Below are 19,612 nucleotides of genomic sequence, written 5' to 3' on the forward strand. Positions count from 1 at the left end.
GAGGAAGACATCAGGGCATGCAAATCCTTTAGGGACAGGATGGAGAAGGTGGTGGCTGCTGAGGGAGGACATGTTGAATAAATTTATTGTTTAATATCATGTCTAACTTTTTCATATTAACAAATACACTCCAAATTCCATTTTTATCAAGCAGGTTTGCATTTTAAGATAGTTCCAATTTATCGTGGAAACCCTGTATACATAACAATGGAATAGTGGCTTGTATTATTGTATATATTATTTTTTCCTAAATGTGATGTAAAATATATAGAAGATAATAATATCTTAAGGAAATAATAATTATTTGAAAAGCTTTATAATTTTTAAAATAAGAAAAGTTAATAACACCAAATACATATTTTAATAATGGTATCAAAGATATCTTAATATTCATTAATTATTTTGATATAATTAATATTTCTCACTCAAACAAGTAATAATTCCACCATGAAAAATTGATTAATATTAATATAATAACTGCTTAACATGTGAGCCATAACGAAGCAATTTCTATGTCTTACCAAGTATAAGCAAGATTACAAGCCATAAGTTAAGAAGCTTGTAGATAGCAGAGGGCTTGTGTCTCGTGCGAGCCAATTCGAGGATGGCGTCTCTCCTTGCTTGTTCCATGATGACTATTGTCATTGAGCAAACTAAGAAAAAAATTAAATAGCTAGATGACGCGTTATAATTGGGCCTTATCATATTATTGAAAAAAAAGAAAAACTACGTTGAATAGCATTTACATAGGCAGTAATTATTAATGCTGTTCAACAGCAAAAATGTCAAAAAGTTGAAATATTTGAATTTAATCCCCCAATTCCAAATATGGTCTTAGTTTTACTCCACCATCTTCAGGGTCCTCAAAATCTTCTCTCTGCCGAAGTGAGAGAATTGTTATTCCCTTTAAAGTTTTTAGAATTTTTTTAAATGAACATGAATCTGGTTTTCTGTTTCTGATTGTGTCTCACTTGGGGATATAATTTTAACTTTTGCACATTATCTAAAGTAGCTCTTAGCCACTAGTCGATTGATAAATAAGTCATATCTATAAATTGATCGGAAACGGTTCATCAATAACTTTATAGAACACTCGTAGACAGAATAGTAGCAGTCATGATTCGAATGAATCCCGGATGCATAGATAGAATTGGAAAATTGAAGCCGCGTAAAATATTCTGAAGTTCATTTTCTGTAAATATGTTGCAACCAAATTTGTAAAAATTATATAGTTAACTAAATTAAATGGTGGTAAGTTTTCACGTTCGTAATAGAGATTTTTGTAAAGAAATAAACTGCATTCATTTTAGAATATAGTTACTTAACCTAGAATAATAAGGATTATAACAAGGTGTATAATATTATGCTTAGCACTGTGTTAAAAATGTTATATTTTAAAATATTGTTTCTAATTATAAAACGGAGGGTAAACTAATTTTTTTAATTTTTTTGCATCTCTAATTGCAATGGGTTAATATATGAGAAGAGTAACAAACTTTCTTCGAGTGAGGTGAAAAGATGAATAAGTTATATTAAAGAGCATTCATATATCCGTCTTGTTAGCTCAAGAATGAGGATTTGGGAAGGCTTATTTTCGAACAAAAAGTATGTCAAATATTTTCATGACTGTAGCAGGGAAAATAATTGCTCTCTAACTAGCTCTCTCGGAGAATGAGGAACACACAAAACATTTCCATGTGCTGACTCTCTATCTCTCTCTGAATTAAGTGGAAAATTGACGGAAATATCGAAAGAGATTGATAAAATTTAATTTATATTATATAATATTTCCAAATTCTAATAATAAGAGAATGCGAAGATTAAGAATAGAATGCGCCCCCTAGTGGCCGTGTTTCTACCTGCATCAGCTGAGTCAACATCATGAGAGCCCCTTCATATTTCATGAAAACATGGATTCGGCCTCTAAGCGGAAGTCCTAATCACATTTATGACGCTCGTGTCACCGCAGGAGAAATTGTTCAAGATGATCACCAGATAAAGGTACTCTCCGACTTTGAGGACCTATTTCATCAGCTAAAAGCGGAGGAAACTACATATGAAGTTTTACCCAAGGAGCAATCCTTTTGGGGAATTCATCTGCGAAGAAAAATCAAATTAAGGGCCTGTATTTGTGGGGTACCGTAGTTGGGGGGAAAACCATGCTTATGGATATGTTCTCTGAAACGATTTCACTCCCCAAGGTATGGATGTCATTGAATTTATTTGTATCACAATTTTAGACAATTTTCTATTTGATTTGTAGCTGCGTTTGCATTATCATGACTTTATGAATCAAGTGCACACATCCATCCATGATGCAAAAAAGAAGGCACCTCCTCGGGATGTTTCTCGATGGGATGTACATCAACCATTTGATCCCATTCCTCATGTTACTGAAGATATTACCAATGATGGAAATCTAAGATTGCTTTGTCTTGATGAATTTCAAGTTACAGATATCGCGGATGCTATGATTCTCCAATCTTTATTCACCAAACTATTTGACATGGGACTTGTCCTTGTTGCAACGAGCAATCGTCCACCAGGGAAGGATATTAGAAATCAATAAACCTTTTATATAATTTTCAATTATAATTTAGTAGATTTAGTTAAGTCTACTAAATATAGATTGGAATTAAAATTATGTGTAGCAGTGAAAAGAAGTTCGTTGATTTCTAATTTGACTTTAAATTTACAGTTGATTTATATAAGAGCGGCTTAAATCGTTCAAGGTTTCTACCATTCATTGAACTTCTCAATGAAAGAAATGTAATTTCATCTCTTGATCCTGGAAAGGACTATCGTCGAAAAGCCATGGCTGGATCCGATCGTTTATTTTTCGTCAAAGACAGTTCAAATCAGAATACTTTGGATTCTATGTTTAAATTTATGGCATCTAAAGAAACAGACACTATTCGATCAAGAGTACTTTGTATCAAAGGACGAGACGTTAAATTTGATAAAACGTGTGGTCGAATTTTAGATTGTTCCTTTGAGGAAATTTGTGGTCGACCTCTATGGACTAACGACTACATCAAATTATCAAATACATTTCATACAATATTTATTAGAGACATCCCAGTTTTAAATCAAAAAACTAAATCTGAGGCACGAAGATTTATCGCTCTCATCGATACTTTGTACGAAAATAAAATTCGTGTTGTGGCTTCTGGTGATGTGGAATACTGGAATATATTTCAGAATGAAGATATATCTTTGCAGGAAAGATTGGAAGAAAATAGAATGCTTATCGATGATCTAGGAATTAAAGTATCTGAGCAAGGGTCTCTTGACTCCTCGGTTTTTGCTGGAGATGAGGAAAACTTTGCTTTTCAGCGCACAATATCCAGACTAACTGAAATGCAAACGAAGGAATATTGGGGAAAATGGAAAGATACACATTGATACCACATAATTTTATTTTCTACCTAATTTCAAAAAACAAAAACGCTTAATGCTCACATAAATGGAAGCAATAGTTTAATTCGTCATATCTTTCCAAATGTCGAGAAATGTTCTCATATTCATTTCATATTTCTTTTTCATTAGGAAAAAATAATTTTCTTTACAAACAAGGATTGTTTAGTTCCTTAATCAATATATACAAATATATTATGTGTATTAGCTCGATTTTATTTTTGCATATTATATTATATCAAATAATATTTAATATAATTAACAATATATATATCGTTTCTATATATTCATATTTTTTCCTTCTTTAGACAACATATTTCATGGAAGGGATTGAAGTGGAGCAGTTACCCTCGTCTCAGACTCGGAGTAAAGATTTAGCTAACTTAATCATTGACTTTGATGATGAATCCTGCCAGAATTATGATCTCCATTTATCAGCATATCAAGGCGAGCATGAACGTCTAAAATATCTTCTTCAAGATCAGGATATTAAGTCTCATATTAATGATAGGATCCGCCCTTACTTAAGCACTCCTTTGCGATTAGCTGCCACAGGTTTTTGCTTTACGTGTTTGTGTTCTATTCAATCTTACAATGCGTGTGCAAATAATTAATATCGACTTTTCAACTTTTATTTTTAAATTTTAGAAACAGTTTGAGACAAGGTTATTATTAACTTCCTTTATTACTATCATGAAAGTCCAAATATGTGACTGGACGATTCGTTTGACGCCTAAGTTTTACGAGTGGTAATTTATCCTTATTGATAAGCTACATGGTATTTTATATCATGACTACTTCTTACATACAATTATATTCACTTTTTGCATTGAAAGAGATTGTGATGAATGGCTAAAATAGTAAATTATAATTTTGAAAGTTTTGCTTCCTGCTTTTCCGAGCATTGCTCATTTTAATTTATCTTATATATTTTTGTTTAGCTGGGCATTTAGATTCATTAAGGGTTCTCATTGAAAATGGAGCATCCCTGGAGGCGGTTGATGTCAAATCACAGACTGCACTCTTCACAGCATTAGTCAATCGTCATTGGGACTGCGTTGAGTACGAAATATCCCATTTTTGTGGCTTTATAATGAAATGATTTCCCCCACTTTTAGGTATCTATTATCTGTAGGAGCTAATCCGAATGGAAACGACCAAAATCGATGTTCTCCTTTATCAGTGATGGCGCAAAGAGGTTACTACGAAGGTATTAAACTTCTTTGTACTTGGGGTGCTGATACAGAGGATTTCTATAGACTTCTATCTGGACTTCCTTCTCTCCCTCTAACAATTTGCACAACATATCATCATTTTAAAGAATTTTCTTTGCTACTTCTCTTTGGAGCTAAGCCAGATCTGGGTCCAAGCTATAGGTCCAGTCATCCTATGATTGTTGATAATTGTAATACTAGTTTATCGGGAACAGTTATGATGTATAGACAAATTATTGAGAGATGCTCCGTTCCCCACACAATAATCAAGCATAAGTAATCTGATTTTGGCTTTTTATACCTTAATTATGATGGAACGATATTGTGTTTTATTAGGTGTCCTCCTGAGTTTGTTTATTTATACTACGAATTTGGAGGAAACTTGTGCATAAAGGATTCAAAGGGATTAATGGCCACTGAAATATCGGATCAAGCCCCCGGATTAGAAATCATGAAAATTTTGCAAGGTATACTAATAAATTATGCCAGTTGAAAAAATTGGACAATTAAAATAATTTGAAATAGTTGTTCTATACTAAATTTGGTCCTGATCAATCTGTATACTTTTTCCTTGAAATTTGATAACGCATATGATTTTTTTTTCTACAGAACAATTTCATTTTGGAGAAATTTAAGTAGTTTTAGTTTTTGCGGTATTTTACATTTATATGGAACTTGACAAAAACCAGCCTTTTTGTATTAGTTTTTTTGGAAAAAAGAATACTTGTCATTCTTTGAATACGAACAAATAACTTAATAACTTTAATTTGGGTAATTTTTTTCGTTCACAATTTTTTAGCATATATTTTCCACAAAAAACATACTACCCCACAATTAAATTTGATGAAACTAACTCAGTTTGATAGTACATTCTATGTAATACGTTTAAGTATTTAATTTCGTCATCTATGACTAAACATAATCAATGAGTTCTAATACTATCTGGAGTACTATCTATACTATCACAAGCTCCAATTACGCAACCTGATGTGGTGAAAAACATCACCTTTTTTTTTTTGAGAAATTCTACTTGGTAAACTCATATGAGCTTTGTACAATTATAAGGCGCTATAAATTATTTAGGATGATTAGTAATGGATAAGGTTATATTGCATGCAAGAAGCATCTTTGTGAGATCAAAGTTAAAATCTGACTTGATGTATTCATCGTTAACTTGATTTTATAGATGAATATCCATACTATTAATATGAGATGAGGATAATGAGTGGCGTGTAATTCTAAACAGGGGACTAAATGCACATTTATATCGTCAAATCCAACATGCCATCTGTTTCTCATCCGGTGAGTATTTTCCAAATTCCTGGGCCTCCATTTTCAGAAATCGTGACAGAAGGCGATGTTATTATAGGCATTTTATTCAGTTCTCTATCGACTATCAACATCTAATATTTGTCGTAGCTGTAATTTTATGTTAACATAACGTGGTATATAAAGAAACTCTTCCATTTTGGTGTAATATTTGACATCCTAAAATTATGTTTCTCAGCAAACTGAATGAATGAATTATTAAATTAATCATTTAAACTGATGAATTTGTTCGTAAAAAATTAATACCAACTTCAAGTCGTGTTTTACAAAATCATTATGAAGTAGTTTCATTCAAATAATTAATTAATATGAAATATTATTCTTCGATTAATCTTTCAATACTAATGGGAATAATTCATGAGGTCAGTATAGCCGAGTGTATTTGCACTATTAGTCAAATGGATTTGGAGTTGCATAATTATAATGTTTGGATTCAGAACCAAGATCATAAAATATTATTCCAAACTATAAATTAAGAATAATTGATTCTTATTTGTGGGTAATTTTAATCCAAAAAAATTATGTTGATTTATTATTTTAGAGACTGAGAATTTATATCTAATTTCTAGAAGATGATTCGAATTAGAGATCACGGCTCCAAATCTGTAGCTATTTTAAAATTTGTGACTCAAAATTATAGGTAAATCTAAGGAAACTAGAAGTTACCTTGGATATAAATATTTGCTGTGTTACAAACGACTATGTGAGTAAATACATGTGACTGCTGACTCCCAGCACACACATCAGTGATAATGATTACTACTTCATAGGAATTCGATGTACCTAGTTACATTATTTTTATCCTTTTAAGCACAGGAATGGGGATGTTGGAAATCGATACAGTCTACCTGATATTTACAGTTGGTTCAATTTCGGCACCAAATCCAAGACATTTTGTTTATGCTAATAAATTAATTAGGGGAGAGTTGGGATACATATTACAAAAAATCAATTTTTTTTAACTGTCATAAGTTTCACAATTTAAAAAAATAATTAAACGCCCAGGCAGCATGACATAGATAGTACATAAGACAAAAAATTCCAAAGTATTTTTGATGTAGTGCAATAATTAATAGCCATTTATTGGTGTTTTTGAAACTAACTAAAAGTAAGATACTTGATACACCAGGAGGAAACATGTACCATTTCTTATATTCAAGCATTTATTTTACTTTTTATTACAGTTTGTCAGGATAAAGTAAATACTTGTAATTACATATATAAGATAAACAAATAAAAAATTTACAGAAATAAACCATAGTTAATAATAAAATTAAAAAATATTTTTTTTACTATCTACTGTGATTGATAATTAAAGTATAAGGATATGAATGATCAATACAGTCTGTATGAAGTTTTCTATCCCTCTCTGTTCGGAAACAAACAAATAAATACATTAGCACATTATCATCGTTATGAATTAATTACATTATTATTAAATGTTCAGTGGAGGATCAAATATTTAATATTATTTGAATGAAACATACTATAATCTTGTACAAACCCGGTCTGAAGTGGACACTTTATTTTTGAATGACAAATTCATGAGTTTAAATAATTAATTCAATTATTCTTTGACGATTTACTTTAGAAATCTTTTAACAAATATCTACTTTGAGTTTGAGCTGTATATATTAAGTCCTTTTTTCCTTAAAATTATTTTTTTAAGGTTTTAAATATTATCCCAAAATGAAAGAGTTGCTTAAAATACCAATTGATGTTGATTTAAAGTTACAACTACGAAAAATATTAGAGCCTTAGAATTTTCGAAATTCATTTGAATTTACCAAGTAGAATTTATCATCGGGAGTGATGTTTTTACCACAACAGGTTAAGTGATTGGAACTTGTGCTCCTTCAGATAGTATTAGAACTCATTGACATAATTTATTCCTCAAGGTATGTTTTAGCAGTACGATTACGAGTTGAAACAAAACGATTTTTTTAATGTTTTGTAAGCAAAAACAAATATTTTTTTACTTAACGAAATAAATACGTAGCTAAATGTGTGCTTAAGTGACATGTTTATAATTTCTGAAAGTGAAGATTTATGAACCGAAAACTGAAATAGACCCGTTTGACCACATCCTACACTAGGAAAACTTATTGAATGGTCTCATAAAAATAATTATCTTTTGAATGTTATTAATTTTCTTACATTGATTATCATTAATATTATTATAGAAACACCTCTGTCCTTACAATCAATATGTCGCCTCACAATCTGCCGCTCTCTGATGCACGACTTGGAAAAAATAAAGAGCCTACCATTGAATTCTAAGCTTATACATTTCCTCCTCTATATGGAGATTGCAAATTCAATCAATCAAATACCCAAATTCGAAAAATCTGATCAAACCGTTTTAAATATAAATCGTACTCTGAGTGAAATAGTTGCTGAAAAACCACAAAGGAAAAGAGGGAAGCCACAAAGCCGAGCTCTGTCCATTGATTGGCTTATTGAAGAGGAGCTACAACAAAAGGATAAAGTCGTTGAAACACTTATTGTTGATGTTGATGGGGATAATAACAGAAGTAGTTTGGATTACAATCAAGGCAACATTCCTCCTCCACCCCCATTACCGCCTCCTCCTTCTAGACCTCATTTCATACAATTGTCTTCTAATAGGGTTGCACTTTAAAAGTGTGTAGGCATACATACTCTCATATGTCCTCTTCATATATTTATAATCAGATAACAAGTTTACTAATTATTTTTCTCTCTTTTTTTGTTTACTTAATATTATTTGTTTCTTGCAAGCAATGCAATATGTGAATAACGTATGTCACTACGCTAAATTTATTGAATATCGCAACCTTTCCTCCTCCAAAAAGAAAAACAAAAAATCAGGTCCCATATCTATTGATAGCTACTAGTGCTAGGATTTGGTCTGAAAATCCTGGACTGATCTGAAACCGTTATGATCTTTAGTAAACCATACTAATTTGGCTCTTATAGAAATTTGGTCTAGACCAGTCTAAGAAATCTAGATCGGTTACAAAGAAAAATTTGGCTTGGATTCGTCTGATTAAAAATTTGTTCCTCACCGATTCTATAGATGAGTTGTTGATGACGTCATGTGTGTATTAAAACTGTGAATATCGGCACAATAACGTTTTATGAAATAAATGTGTTGCATACATCTTATATGAGCAACTCATAAATGATACTCGAGAAAATCAGTTCATTGATTGAGACCGAAAAATCGTTCTATGATTAAAAAGCAATTAAATTTTGGTCTATGGTCTGAGATGACAGTCTTCACTAAAATATTAGTCTACATAAATAACTTAAGACTTAACCGGAAAAAAATCAGTCTTGGACCGAGTCTCAACATTATAGTAGCAACCTATTCAATTCAATGTTAGTCTCAGGCCAATTGCGTGAGACTTGAGAGGCCTGAATTATTATTCAATAATTATTGGGAATCGTTCACTGCTCTTTACATGAGCTAATTCGAATGATTTAACCAATGAATGCTCAGAACATCTAAGATCAGATTAAAATAAGTAGATCATTTGACAGCTGACAAAAACGTACAGTGTTTGTGTTATTGTTGTCAAAACAATTGTGGTGGAAGTTATAGTGTATTGTTCACGCAACCTTTTATATCAGTATGATTTAACCCCGAATATCCACATTATGGATCTGGATGAAGTTTAAAGTAGTTCCAATTTATCGTGGACACCCTGTATTTAAAACGATCCTGGCCGACCAATCGCTTCAGATCCTGTCAATCCAATTTATATTTTCAATTTGTAAGGCTTGAATGAATAATATTTTTGACTTCAACCTTTTAAATTTTACTATAAATTTTGCAGTTTTTTACTTTAGATTTTTGAACTACAGTTTGTGTTTCGATGGTAGTTTTTATTTATAAATAAGATGATTAAACAATAAAGTGTAAGTCATTCTGTTTTTATATCAAATGAGAGAAGTTGTATTAAACTACACTAAATAACCCCTGATAATATTTTTTTTTCGGGTATAAGTAAATTAAAACAAAATCAGAAATGTTTATGACTGCTGATAACTTATAAGTGAATTAAACAAAATGTTAGGCTTGATATAAAGTCCCACTAAAAATTATATACAAAAACGTAGTCTTTCTTTGAAAACATATTTTCCTTATTAGACGCTTCCTCAAAAATATGAAATGGCATCATCAAATTTACTTGTATAAATAATTTGCTATAAAACGAAATAATCAAAGAATAAACAAGTAGTTTTTTATTTTTTATAATGTTTACTGTTTAGAAATATATATCCTCTATTTAGATCATGCGTATTTAAATACGTTCACGTCTCTAATGAGATACAATTATTCTAAGATAAGCAAAAATCCATTATGATTGATTTTTACGATGCAACTGGAATATTTACATAGCAGTCTCATGTTTAATAAAATCATATTTATATATTCTGAATTAGTATTATTCATTTAAATTTTAACATATAGCTAATTACATAATGTCGTGGTTCTTCAAATGTTTTCAATTATTTTTATTTGAAATATTTCTTTTATCTTTAGTTATTTTTAAAATATTTTTTTTTCTATTCCCAACGCTTAGACCAACTCACAAGCCTCCAAAAAATAAGTATATTTTAACTATTATAAATTCAAAGTAACTTACTTGATAGTGTAAACAATAATTATCAAAGTTTTTTTCAAATTGTTAACAATAAATAATTTTTATTTTATTTTTTAGATTATTTAATGTGTTTTTCTAAGCAAATTATAAGAATTATAATATACCCATAAACTAAAATAATTATAATTATTTAAAATTTTTTGATATTAATCAAACTTTTTACTTCTATTAAAATAATCTACTTTTATAAATTTATGATATTTTATTATAAAGAACAAGTTGATTCGTGTAATTATTATTCTTATTATCTTTTATTTCACAATGATAATATAATCTACATATTTATTTTTAAAAGTTTTCGAAATATCATTCATTATCAACTTTTTACTTAACGGAAGAAATATGAATATGTAAAACGCAACCTCTTATCTCCTACTAGGACTAATGGTTTTAAGTAGTGGTGTGTTTGTTCATATTTAATACTGGAGACTGCAGCCCTGTCCAGTTCAAACCTAAAAACTTAATGACGTAACTATACTTTATTTATTTTTATTTTTATCAGTTATAGTACTGACAATCCGAAGGATCAACAGTCGTTAGGACCGGTCCTAAGACTGTACTGGCCGGAATAAATAAGCACTTTTATACAACACTAGTTTTTAAATGTGATTTAGATTATTGCAATCATTTTTTTGTCAAAAATTAGAATAATAACTTAACTTAATATTAATAAATAGCTTTGTAAAACCATACATATCCTAGCTAATACATCTTAGATTTGAGGCGTTTCACAAGTTTTTGGCTGAAAAACTTCTTGATATAATGAATTAATGGATTTTCAAACTAAAAATAATGCACATTACCTCCTTATGAAATTTGGGAGTTGTAAACGGATTGCATCATCGAAAAAGTGCTAAAGTAACGTGTTTTAAAAAAAATTACATATATAATTTTAGATGTGTCTGAAAATTAGTCACGTAATCTCCTGAAAATCAACTTATTAAAGCTTATTCTACAAGTTGCATTTTTTTGTAATAAATTCATTATTGAATTATGACATTAAATTACCAACTAGTAATTGATAAATCATCTAATTTTATGTTTTCAAATTACATGATAATGTATTTAAAACTAAGTAATATAACTGTGGACATTTAAACTCTCTTGTATGCTTCAAAATACTAAAATTTTAGTCATTTGTATTAAAATGGCCTAACCTATTAATACATATCCTATATGAAATATGTAATAACTACATTATCCTCATTCCAGGTACTGTAAATCCATCATCTAAACTTATTCATTTTATTTTTTTGGTTGCAACTTGTACAACTTGTTTATACAAGTTAACAAGGGAGGATCCTGTACAAGTTTGCCCGGTACAAATTGCCACTTATATACAACATAAACATTAGCAAAAACATCCCATTAGTTAGCTTTAAACAAAATACTTATTAACTAACAATTCAAAAATCCTAAGATAACATCAATCTATAAATTTTAGATTTTGACTAATCTATATAAAAAAAATCTTTTAAATAAAAAATGATTCCTATTTAAATAACAACAACAACAGAAATTATGAAAAACCCACCAACATATTTCGGGGTTTAAGGAAGAGACAACCTGTATTTATTTAACTAACTAACCGTAAAATATACTGTTTTATGGCTTAATTATTCTTCCACGTTTTTCATACTTTTTACAGCGTAAATACATATACAGATATTCTTAATTTAATGTATTTATATATAGAAATATGAATTTCCCTTGCTTGCCGATTATTTAATTTTATAAAAATAAATTGTAATTTTTTAATTAACTCTCTAAGCAATAATGTTGTTTTTGTTTAGCTTATAAAAGTTATAAATAAGTTTGTTAATTTTAATAGGTACCAAGAAATATTATGATAACACAGACGTATAACTCAAATTTACCAGAATTTTTGCAAATAAATATTATATAAAAAGATTACTTAATAATACTGTTTAACTACACCATCAAAACAGCCTGATTTTATTACACGTATGAAGAACAAAAAATTAGTAGATACTTAAATAATTAATTATTTGTATATTTTGGTAAGTCAATAAAAATTTATAAAAAACAGACTGAAATAAACTTGTTCCAAAGTAACACAATTGAAGACAAGCCCACTGCAATACTTTTCTTTAATAATGATTATGATTATTCGCAAAAGAATACTAGCTATTAGCCAGAGAGAGACGTCCGACAAAGTTGAGTCACCTGTTGAAAAAAGTTGTTTCATTTTATTGCTCATTGGTATTTGAAACTTAATGAAAGTGATTTTATCAAGTGATAATTAAATTAAAAGTATTCTTGACTCAAAGTAATTCTTCTAAAGATGAGTTGGACAGTCCAAAAAGTTAATTTTAAGATTCTACTCTTTTCAAAAAATAAAAAACAAATGAAAATCTCCTCCTTAGTTGTCCTTGAATTACAATTTGGATTTAAAGCCATCAAAACTAATCCATCGATTAGTTAAGGTTACTATTACAAGGTTAGGCAATAAGAAAATGGTTTTTTTTCTTTTTCAGAAAGACTTTCTTGATGTGTGTGGACTGCTTGTCCTCATTTGGATGTTAATGTTAAATAAATTCAATCGTCGCAATCTGTTTCTATAGTGAGCCTGGACTTATTTGCCAAGATATTTAAGAGCTATAATCCTTTTGGATGAGGATCTTTCAAGATAATATAAATATAGTCGATTCATGACTTACTCATTCTCATGGAGCTGAGAAAAGGGACCAACATTTCTTTTCATGAAAGTCAGGATAATATTTTATTGAGGAAAGATTAATTTCTAACGCCTTTAAATTAATATAACAACAACAGTCAACATATGTAAAGCATTTATTTTCAAACAATTTATAGAAATCTAAATACCAGTATGTATATCGGAGCCCTCTAATCTATAATGCAATGGAATGAAATGGCTATGTTTTAATATTGTGTTGTAAATTTTCTAGCATTTTTGAATTATATATTTAGGACAGTTACGTATCACTTGAACTTTTCTCCTTATATGTTAATATTTACTACATACATGAAGATATCCTAATGCTCCATTTAATTGTATTCTTGTATTCTGAAATCTATTTCAATGTATTTAATTAGTATTTACCCTATAATTGTTTTTATTAACTTAGTAGTTTAAAACAATTATTTATTTTAGAATCCATTGGTTGTGACTAATACCATCTACCTCATGGAGTATTAACAAAGTATTGGATAGAAAACATAGGTCGAAGGAGTACTGCTTTGGTACAGGTAGTTTGAGTGACAAGGAAATGAAAATGTTATTTTGTAGTCTTCACATTTGAAAATACACATTGTGAGAAAATTATATCAAGTACTAAATTCTTTAAATATGATAAACTGCCTCCTCTCATCAAATTTTATAATAATTATTATGTAAAATACATATCAAATCAACCATCACTAAGCATTTTGATTTCCTTGCTGTAGGTTGTAGTTGTTGTATAATTTTCTGAGTAAGGTCATTTCATCTCAAGGGTGGAGTATTATTTCACAACTTCATTGAAGATGTAATCAAAAAGGAGGTACCCAGTCAATTTTTTACATGTTTTCATATGATTACCTCATATTTTTTGCTGCCATAGGTTTATAATGTCTGAGAATAAATATATAATTATTTTATATCACAATGCGTCTTATTGAAATTATTAATCTACTAACTTATTTTATTTAATTAAGTTTGATTATTTTGATTACAGGGAATTTTACTTAGATCACTTAACAATACTGATTTCACTATGAGGAAAGTTTTTTATGACAAATTATACCAATTTGTAAAAAATTCTTTGAGGCATTACTTTATAAATATTCATTAAATTATCTATTTCCTAATTTAATATTGGTTCTATTATCTAACTAATAAAAATTTATTTTCTTCAAAAATACCACTAGATTAAGTTCTAAATGTAGTTATAGTTTTACATAAATAATAATTTTTCTGTCGTTAATGATGGTTGACCCCAGAAGTCGATTAATCCCTCTCATAGGAGTTGGATTATTCACTTTAACATATTGAATGGCAAATAAGTCTTATACCATTATCCTTCTATCTGCCATGATTGCATCTCCAGAAGTCAGTCGTTTTTTTTCTTTATAGGACTGATATTTCGATTATTTGGCGATAACTACAGGATCCAACATATTAAAGTGATATGAAGCTGACCACACCTCTCTGACTAATTCCTATGTTAATTTTTACCGTATTATTATTCTTTACGAACTCCAGGTTGCTCTTTGATCTGCAACATTATTTGGTTTGTCGATTTGGTCCTCAGTAGCATCCAAGATCATTATCGTATTTTGGAATTTCAATTTAAAGTCCTCTGGCATGTATATGTCTATGTTGTCATTAGTTAAGAACAGATCAATTTCTTTCAATAAATAGTACATAAACTTCTACTATGTTCTAAAGACTTTTTGAACTGATGTACGGTGTATTTTAAACATAATGCCAATCTCAATATCATTGTTTTGCCGTAACTTCATCAATGCGTGGAATAACTGGTCCTCTCCAGTTAAGGACTTATTTTTATATTTAAGAAGATCAACAGACGATCCAAGAAAAAAATACAAATATTTGAAGTGACTGTTGTAACTCAGTCCTGTATAGTAGGCGATTGATGAAATAAATCGAACTGTCTATAGTCAAATTCATACTAATCTATATTTTAAATATGGATGAATATTTCTCTTAAAAATACGAATAAAATTATATAAGAAAAATGCGTTTAACACTTTTCTTTTACAACAATACATATACTGATAAAGATGCAACTTAAGTATCCTTCTATAGAATATCCCTGGATAAATAGTATATTATTCATCTACCTGATGGATTATGAACAAGTTTTGGATTAAGAACATAGGTCAAAGGAGTTGTTCTTTATTTCAAGTAACTTGAACATATTGATCCTTTGTGGTCAAAGATCTGATGTGTCATCTTCGTCTTGTGTTGGAGTTAAAATACTTTCCTTGATGTTTTCAGTCGGTACCTCCTCCACTAATATATTCAAGTATTGATAATGATCATGCTTTTGTCATTAATATTATTATGTTAACATTCTATAAAAAAGTATGGGTTTATCAATTAAAATTTCTTATGAAGATTTAAAGATCAAACATAAAAATTTCCTCAACTGGATGTTACTTACTTGTGACTAAGGAAATAGAGATAGGACTGCATCTTGTTTCAAATGCCGATTTTTTTCCCAGCTACGGAAGCTAGAGTATCTCTTGGCACTCAGAAATCTTCTGGCTTGAATCATTTTTCCGATAACACAGAGTATGGTGATGGCCTCAAGAGTTAACCATTATCGTCTTCTAGTCTTAGAGCATTCTGGTATTTAAGATATGTACCTTCATTTGAAGGAAGTTGAAATGATCCTCCTATCGAGTACCCAGGACCAACACAACACGATGGCATATGTATAAATTATAATAATTACTGTCTTACTACTTTCAAATACTGCAATATTGCAATTTGTAAAGATGCAATATTATTAAACTAGCTGAAGAATACACTGGCGTCACACAACAGTTAGGGTAATCTTAAGCAATACTAGTGCCCTTAAGCAATCCAATCTGATATAAGCCCAAGCGACATTGAACCACGCCCCTGAGAGATAAAAAATATCTTTTAGTTTGCTTATGTCCTATTTATTAGAGCCAGTTACGTTAGTCAATTTCTGATACACAAGGGGAAAAATAGCTGCAATACATTTTTCACAAGATCACGTGCCTAAAGAAATAGATTATGTTAAGTGTATTGTAAAAACATAATTTTTAAAAGGTGGAACATGTTTGGAATCACTGGTTGCTCTATAATTTCCTACAATATGTGGGTAAATACAAAGCATTTAAAGAAACATACGTTTTGGTCTAAAAAGTTTCCTACCTTAAAAAGATACAAGTTTTTTTTTTTTTTTTAATCTTTAACTTTCAATATAGTTTCCATGTAACTCTACACACGTCTCCCAGCGATGCTTCCTTCTCTGTATCATGTCCAATTAGTAATTGGTGTTTTTCTCTACAAAATAATGGTTCATAAAGCCTCTTCATTTGACGAAAATCTTTGCAGTCCACTGTTTTGATAGTATTTCAGATATATCAATGTCTATGTTTCATTGTCAGTAATTCATCGGTCCCAAAACATGGCTTTATTGGTCCTGCACCAACAGAGCTATACTTGATTTTGCCCATTTGTACAAAAACACTCATATCAACTCACTCAAGACTATGTTACATAACAACTACAAGTTCAAAATGGCTAAAACTTTGATGAAAACCCATCAAACAAATTATATATATATGTGACTTGCTTTTATTTACATGTGCTCCCATCTTTAGGTTAAAGTTGTAAACTTTTGAGACCACTCTCGTTTATTAAAGATGTATGAAGATATCTAGACTCTGATTTAAACTCGTGTGATTGAATTGATATGATGAGGGAAGTTACTGTCACAGAAAAAACAGTTCAACCAGTCAATTGTACCTAATGAGGCCTCTTAAGAATCAGATGTAGATGACAAACCTATAGATACCAAAAGAAATGTCGTTTTATCTGCGTATAATGAAATTATAATGCAAATGAAATTTACAAAAGAAAAAGTCACATTTGTCTTCTGCAATCCCTCTCAACCGATGAGTTGCCAACTAAATATCAGCTTATTTGTACAATTATTAGAATGGTGAGCCAAAAATTCTATGAAACTGTTAATTATATGTAAAGTTGCTATCATTTGTCAGCCACTACCAAAACAAACTTTGACAAACGTCTAGTTGAAAATGCAAAATCTGGTTAAATTAGATCTTGACACTCCGGCTGAGAATAAGAGTATTAGGGAAGCATGAAAGAACATTACACTCTAAAAGAAATCATGGACCAAAGAAGCAAGGGTCTGGTTCTTTTTCGGTTCAGAGCATCACTATGGATTGTAAATCCAGAGATTTACCATTTATAAAAAAGTGATCTTTACCGCTTTATGAAAAACCACAAGAAGCTACTAGAAAATAATTATACAGTAAACTTATAAGTGTATCTCATTACAATTACTTGAATGCTAAAATCCCTTTAAAGGACTTAAGTTTGAAGTTGTTTTATATCAATAATATAATACGGAAATATCTTTAAAGAAAATACATTATTCACTTAAATATAATTATTTTAATTATGCAGGTTTTTTAAAAATATTTTTTTTACAAAATTTCATGAGACATCTTCTTCTATTCTCAAATTGGATGTAACCTGTGATCATGTTTTAATATCATATACTTGTAGAAAAGTAAACATACAGACATGATTGAAATAATAAGTGGAGGATATACGTGGGTGGTCTGAAAACTCAGAAAGAGTGCAGAGAAACCGTTTCCATATTTTGGAGTTGGACTCAAACAAAGTTAGAATTAATGCCCCCCCCCCTTCGATATTTCTTTGTTTTCTTTAGTTGCGTGGAAAACGAAAAAATATTGTTATATGTGTAATTCTAATATATAATACTAATGAGATTACCCAATGTAAACTGATAATGTTGATAGGGATAGAAAAAGGGTAGGGGAATAGATAGGACTAATGTGATGTCAAATTAAGTAGAAGTCAAAATGAGAAACATATATCTCAAATATTTTTAAGGGCAAATATCCCAAATCATCAATAAATCTACTTGAACACTTATAGGGAAGATAAAAAGTTATCATTAATTATTTTTTAGGGGCAATTACTTACATTGTTTTCTAGTTATATTTTCTTTTACTTACTAACTAGTTTCGGAATTTGTGTTTAAGCTGAGTAGACACGAGTAATTGAACTTCAGAATCGGGTATAATCGGGTATTTTTATATTTGTGATTAATATAATTTGTCAATAAGACGTCGTTAACTTTATGTATTGACAACCTTATTGCAGTTGAAATGCTTTTGTTAGTGAAGTAACCACCCCGTGCTCGTCTTGATTAAAAAGAAAACTTCAAAGTTAGATAATAAGTTGCTAAAATTTGTCTGTATGAATGTATGAAAAAATAGATACCCAGTATACAGTGCTCCATGATCTATATCACAAACATTGTTTTATCTAAGAAATGTCAAATATGGTGTATTTATGATACATTGCAGGCGTGTACATATAGTATAAACGTGTATATGGGGTGTACTGTAGATAGTGCTCCCTGATTTATATTATGTAAATATTTTTAATCTTAAAAATAACAATGTACTCATATTAATGAAATATTGCACATGTGTGCATGTAGTACTCTTTCTAATTATTTTTATTGCTTGCTTGTGTATGCATATCATAATTTAGACGCAATTTCATAATTAATGGTAAGATTTGAATAAAATATAAACGCTGAATTTTGAACGTAACGTTATTGTGAATTTAGAGAATAAAGTATCAATTAGTCTTCTCATCATATCGATTTTTTTTTCTCAAGTCCTTCTTATTATCATTTCATTCTTGAGGTAGAACACTTCATATGAATTTATATAAGTATTGAGACGTTATATGTGAGCAAATGAAAAAATGATAGTAAATCTGAGGATTTTTTGGGGTGTTATCTTATATATTATTAATGCAAAATTTGTCTTTTGGACGATGCGTAATTACTCTGTACAATGCCAGGTGCTATAACTAATAATGAAATATTAGAGAATGAGGGTCCAGAAATATATTAAATGTACAGTAAGGTGGGTCGTACTTTTTATTTTTTTTGAAAATCAAAAAACGATAGTGTTTTTTACTGTGTCTCTTTACGTAGATTTCAAAAATGTAGTTTTAAAAAAGATAGGATAAATTTATGTTACATCAATTTCACTTTGAAAATTAGAAAAATGCGTTCTTTTATAATTTCCAGTCCTGGCTTTCTGTATATAATTTATAGATATTCGTATATGTATTGTCTCTGATGTGAAGAGTTCAACTATGAAGAAATTTTAATTATTAAATCCAAATAATCTAGTTGCTTATTCACTTTAAAATAGATGAATAATCAGTAATTTTTATACTAT

General features: G+C 29.6%; 3 protein-coding genes across 4 annotated transcripts; all 3 read left to right on the forward strand.

The window, feature by feature from the left end:
* Positions 1-1,807: 1,807 nt before the first annotated feature.
* Positions 1,808-3,707, forward strand: LOC121119894 (AFG1-like ATPase). The gene is made up of 2 exons (XM_071889698.1): positions 1,808-2,201; positions 2,264-3,707. Exons 1-2 carry the CDS (start codon positions 2,160-2,162, stop codon positions 2,567-2,569), a joined length of 348 nt encoding a protein of 115 aa, XP_071745799.1. The 5' UTR covers positions 1,808-2,159; the 3' UTR covers positions 2,570-3,707.
* LOC139905714 (putative ATPase N2B) lies at positions 2,644-3,405 on the forward strand. Its single transcript, XM_071889370.1, has 2 exons — positions 2,644-2,663; positions 2,733-3,405. Exons 1-2 carry the CDS (start codon positions 2,644-2,646, stop codon positions 3,403-3,405), a joined length of 693 nt encoding a protein of 230 aa, XP_071745471.1.
* On the forward strand, positions 3,687-13,696 carry LOC121119893 (ankyrin repeat and SOCS box protein 1). 2 transcript variants are annotated; one of them, XM_040714713.2, is made up of 5 exons: positions 3,687-3,972; positions 4,359-4,479; positions 4,536-4,907; positions 4,968-5,098; positions 8,144-13,696. In XM_040714713.2, exons 1-5 carry the CDS (start codon positions 3,738-3,740, stop codon positions 8,599-8,601), a joined length of 1,317 nt encoding a protein of 438 aa, XP_040570647.1. In that variant the 5' UTR covers positions 3,687-3,737; the 3' UTR covers positions 8,602-13,696. The 2 variants fall into 2 exon arrangements, with proteins under 2 accessions (XP_040570647.1, XP_071745798.1); XM_071889697.1 differs by having other exon boundaries at positions 3,687-3,864; positions 8,144-8,743.
* The last annotated feature ends 5,916 nt before the right edge of the window (positions 13,697-19,612 follow it).

The sequence above is a fragment of the Lepeophtheirus salmonis genome, chromosome 6 (assembly GCF_016086655.4).
Source record: "Lepeophtheirus salmonis chromosome 6, UVic_Lsal_1.4, whole genome shotgun sequence".
Classification (NCBI taxonomy): Eukaryota; Metazoa; Arthropoda; class Copepoda; order Siphonostomatoida; family Caligidae; genus Lepeophtheirus; species Lepeophtheirus salmonis.

Coding starts and splice junctions, on each gene's coding strand:
- LOC121119894 (XM_071889698.1), top strand. CDS start 2,160: ATGCTTATGGATATGTTCTCTGAAACGATTTCACTCCCCAAG. Junction 2,202..2,263: donor AAACGATTTCACTCCCCAAG/GTATGGATGTCA, acceptor TTTGATTTGTAG/CTGCGTTTGCATTATCATGA.
- LOC139905714 (XM_071889370.1), top strand. CDS start 2,644: ATGTGTAGCAGTGAAAAGAA. Junction 2,664..2,732: donor ATGTGTAGCAGTGAAAAGAA/GTTCGTTGATTT, acceptor AAATCGTTCAAG/GTTTCTACCATTCATTGAAC.
- LOC121119893 (XM_040714713.2), top strand. CDS start 3,738: ATGGAAGGGATTGAAGTGGAGCAGTTACCCTCGTCTCAGACTCGGAGT. Junction 3,973..4,358: donor TTTGCGATTAGCTGCCACAG/GTTTTTGCTTTA, acceptor ATTTTTGTTTAG/CTGGGCATTTAGATTCATTA. Junction 4,480..4,535: donor CGTCATTGGGACTGCGTTGA/GTACGAAATATC, acceptor CCCCACTTTTAG/GTATCTATTATCTGTAGGAG.